Genomic DNA, 4644 nt, shown 5'->3' on the forward strand with positions numbered 1-4644 from the left:
TCGCCGAGCTAAACGTGTGCAGATCGCGGAGGTGCCGTACTTTCGGTACTAGGATCGGTCGGATCGTGAAGACGTACGACTACATCAACCGCGTTGTCATAACGCTTCCGCTTTCAGTCTACGAGGGTACATGGACGACACTTTCCCCTCTCGTTGCTACCTAGATGGATCTTGCGTGTGCGCAGGAATTTTTTTGAAATTACTGCGTTCCCCAACAAGAAGGATGCGCGCGCGCCTACTCCTCTCCCTGGGCCCGCCGGTCGGCGGCAGCCACCACCATTTCCCCTCATTTCCCCCCAAAACCCTCCCGCCCGCGTGCTCCCGCCCCACACCCACCATGAAAGACGCCATCGACCTCAAGGCCGCCTCCGGCCTCGCCTCGTCCGGCGCCGGCGCCCCCTCCAGGAAAGGCAAGCCTCGTGCCCCGCGCAAGACCGCCGTCGTGACCAAGCCAAAAAAGCCGTTGACACCCGAACAGCGGGCAAGGGAGTCGGCCAAGAGGAAGGGCCGGAGGCATACCACAGATGCGAGGGATGAGGCCGCCGCGCAGGCTGCCGTCGTCGCCGTGGCGCAGCAGGAGGTCACCAACGCCCGCGTCGCGGCGGCAACGAGGGAAGCGCTCTACAAGCTAGGGTTAAACCCTGGCCAGCACAGCCTCGTCCAAGCCGCCGTCGCCGCGGCCAGCACCAGCTCGTCGGCGTTTCCTCGGATGGTGCTGCCCGACTCGGCCCGCGCGTCGGCTTGCAACCCGGTGCCCGGCTTCCACGTCTACCCGCAGGCCTCCCGCCTCTCCGGGGAGTGCTCGCCCGACATGAGCGTGGTCGCACCTTCCACGCCCGCGCCCGCGCCCGCGCCCATCGACCTCAACGCCACCCCGGTGGCAGGTGACTCGTCATCCGGCGGCGCGAGGAAACGCACGCGGCAGACGCCGGCCGGCGTGCTCCCGGACGCCCGCAACCTGTTCGAGGGAATGCCGTCCGCCGGCGATGAGGACTACATGCAGAAACTCATCTTCGAGGGCGGTGCGCCGGCTACTGGCTACGATCCCGACGAGACACAAAGCCAGGACGGCCGTGGGGCGTTCACGCCGGCCGCTGGCTATGATCCCGATCAGGCGGCCTTCATGCGTGATCAGGTCGGCATCGACGTGGACGGCTTCCCACTCGACCACGAGTTCCCGGACGACTACGGGCTAGAGGAAGAGGACGAGTGCGACATCGAAGTGGAGCCTTTGTTCGAGGACGTGCTCACCAACCAAGCCGCCGGTCCTAAGCCGAAGCACAAGAGCAAGCGCACGAAGGCATACACGGCGGCCGAAGACAAGCTTCTTTGCGAGTGTTGGCGAGACATTGGACAAGACCCCAAGACGGGCGCCGAGCAAAAGCATTCAACCTTTTGGATTCGTGTCCACCGGGAGTTTCATGAGCGCCAGAAGTTTCCGCCTTACCAATTTGTGAGCACGCGCGGGTGGGTGTCCATTTTCAAGCGATGGAGGGTGATCCAACAAGAGTGCAACAAGTTTTGCGCCACTCTTAAGAGCACCAAGGCCCGCCCCGTGAGCGGCATCGACATGCAAGATATGGTATGCTAGAAAGCGGCCTTCTTTTGTGTCAAGTTCATGCTTGCGTGTTCATTTGCATATCATTTGCCCATATGCTTGCATGCAAACATTTTGTAGGCATTTCAAGCTTTGGAGGCATTCAAGGTTCAACACAATGGCAAGTGCTTCAACCTCTCCCATTGCTTTTGGGTCATCAAGGACGAGGAGAAGTTCAAGGCGCAATATGCTGCACTCAAGTCGCGTTGGGGGAAGCAAGCCGTGGAGGATGTTGGGGAGGGCGAGCCGGCACGGACGCGGGGGAAGACCAACTCCAAGAAGGAGGACAAGCGGGATGCGGCATCCAACGCCTTGATCGCAAGCGTGGAGGGCATGATGAACAAGAAGGACTCAAGGGAAGAGGAGCGCCGGCGTTTCAAGGCGGAGCAAATGGACGCTTTTATGGAGATCCAAAGGAGGAGGCTTGAGATGGACGCGGAGAAGCAAGCCAAGATGTTCGAGCTGGAGGCGGAGAAGCAAGCCAAGATGCTAGAGATCGAGGCCGCCAACGCCAAGACCAAGGCGAAAGAAGTGGCTCTCGCGAGCATGATGACCGGGGTGGAGATCATGAAGGTGGATCTCAATACCGTGTCGCCAAGGAAGAGGCCGTGGTTCGAGAAGATGCAGGCCGACATGCTCAAGTTCGACGGCGAGTGATCTATGGCGGCGAGCGCCATCTTTTTTGTATGCGGGCAGGTGTGCTGGCATGACCACGGGAGCCGCGATGGCGTGGTCGAACTCAAGTCCCACCCTTTTTTGTGTGCTGACATGTGTGCCGGCTGGCTGGCGAGTGCGCTAGCATGAACTGTGGTGATATTTTCTGAAGCCGGCATTGTAGCCGGCGCTGGCATGGTGCCGGCATGAGACATGGCCGCTGGCATGATCGGCCGCGGACCTTTTTTTTAAAAAGTTGAGTGCGGACATGAAATGGGTCGGCGCGTTGAATGCACTGCCGACCCAAATCTAAAAGGGTGCGGACGCCGGCGGGCGGTCGACCCAAACGGACAAAAAACGGACAAATGCGCCGTCCGTTTGGGTCAGCCCGTTGAAGTTGCTCTAACGACTTTGTTAGAGTGTCAATTTATCCCAAAATCACCATATTATCGGTTATTACGAGGATTGGGCCATTTGACAATTCTGTTAGAGTTGCTCTTAGCTAGCTCAACGACATTGTTACTATACATGGTACTATCTTTATAATATTACAGTCTAATTAATTATTCCTTCGCATATCATTCACAGCAACCAACTAAAGTACCAAGCTCCCTCAAAAAAAAAACTAAAGTACCAAGCTAGCGATAGTCATTGCATCGCCCCTTTCTCTGCGTGTCTGCACCAACTCCCTCTGCTTTTATCCATCTATTAATCCACCCCCTCAGCCTCCAAGATTTCACCCTCACAAGCAGAACCCACCCGCTATCCTATCATGGCTCCTCACGCCGCTGTCCTCCTCTCCCTCCTCCTGCTCACCACCTGCGCGGCGGACACGCATCTCCACTTCTTCCTCCACGACGTGGTCTCCGGCAGCAACCCGACGGCGGTGCAGGTCATCAAGGGTCCTGCCTCGTCGTCCAACGCCCTCCCGGACGTGGCCTTCGGCGACACGACCGTCATCGACGACGCGCTGACGGAGACCTCGTCGCCGACGTCGGCGCCCGTGGGGCGCGCGCAGGGGTTCTACATGATGTCGTCGCAGTCGGGCATGGTGCTGATGATGTGCGTGAACCTGCTGCTCACCACGGGGGACTACAACGGCAGCACGCTGGCCGTCATCGGCCGCGACGACGTCATGACCACCACGCGGGAGCTCTCCGTGGTGGGCGGCACGGGGAAGTTCCGGATGGCGACGGGGTACGTGGTGTGGAAGACCAATAGCTCGAGCGGCGCCGACGCCACCATCGAGCTTGACGTCTACACCACCGGCCTCAACGGCACCGCCACCATCGACGCCAACGCGCCCGTCTCCCCCATCGACGGGAGCGGCGCCACCGGCAAGTCGTCCTCGGGCGCGGCGGCGCTGAGAGGAGCAGTGCCGTACGGGTGGGCCAACGCGTGGGTGGCCGCCGTCCTTGTAGCTCTGGCTGGTTGCGTTTGGTGAGCAGCTCGATTCGATCCACCATGAATCTGAGTGAGTGGGAGTGGGGTCCAACCATACAACGGAATAGAGCTTGATTAGGCGTGAGGAGTTGGTCGGTGTAGTGGTGTGGTTGGTGATGATGGGGTGGGTGCTTTCTTGTCGCTGTTCTGATTGGGTTTGGTGATTTGCACATGACTACACATCTCCCATGCGTGCGTGAACGTGAGACATTTACTTTCCTGCTACTACATCCATTTGATTATTACCTAGAAGAACCGATTCTCACACTTTTATATATGGTGTTTTTATTGGTTGTCATGGGCATCAATAGCTAGCTTGAGCATATTGTCCTTCTTTTGGCCCACCTAAAGGAATGACAGTGCAGTGCGCATAAGGGCAACTCCAACGCCCAGACCCTAAATGGTCCGGCCCCGTCTGTTTGGAGTAAATGACCCAAAGGTCCGGCCGCGTCTGTTATGGGATAAACGGACAGAACAGGCGACCCAACGCGTGGGAACAAACGAATCAACGTCCGTTTTTGGTCCGCTTTTGACTCATTCCCGGCTTAAATTTCGGCCGTGCTTGCGTCGAAACGGACAACGTGTAGACGGGCGGGACGTGCACCCTTGTCCTCCCCTGTACCCTTGTCGGGGACACGCCCGCCCACTTTTCCTTCATTTCGCCCAAAACCCTCCTGTGCCCTTCCTCTCCTTCCTCCACCATGGCCGGAGGCTCGACGAATCCCGGCGACCAGGCCGCGGCCGCACGCCTCGCGGCGAAGAAGGCTACCAAGAAGCCGCGGTCGGAGCTCACGCCGGCGGAGGTTGCCAAGCTCGACGCTGAATCGGCCAAGAGGAGGAAACGACAGACAAAGGTGGCGGAGAAGAAGGGCCCTGCCGACTACGCCGCTGAGGCGTCCACACTGCATGTCGTGTAGCACCAGGCCGACGTCGAGGACAAGGAGTCCCAC

At 59.0% G+C, this 4644-nt stretch overlaps 1 protein-coding gene across 1 annotated transcript; it reads left to right on the top strand.

Annotated features, from left to right (window-relative positions):
• The first annotated feature begins 2976 nt into the window (after positions 1–2976).
• Positions 2977–3967, top strand: LOC123052961 (dirigent protein 1). Its single transcript, XM_044476334.1, has one exon. The coding sequence runs from the start codon at positions 3024–3026 to the stop codon at positions 3693–3695; it is 672 nt and encodes a 223-aa protein (XP_044332269.1). The 5' UTR covers positions 2977–3023; the 3' UTR covers positions 3696–3967.
• Positions 3968–4644: the final 677 nt, after the last annotated feature.

The sequence above is a fragment of the Triticum aestivum genome, chromosome 2D (assembly GCF_018294505.1).
Source record: "Triticum aestivum cultivar Chinese Spring chromosome 2D, IWGSC CS RefSeq v2.1, whole genome shotgun sequence".
NCBI classification, from domain to species: domain Eukaryota; kingdom Viridiplantae; phylum Streptophyta; class Magnoliopsida; order Poales; family Poaceae; genus Triticum; species Triticum aestivum.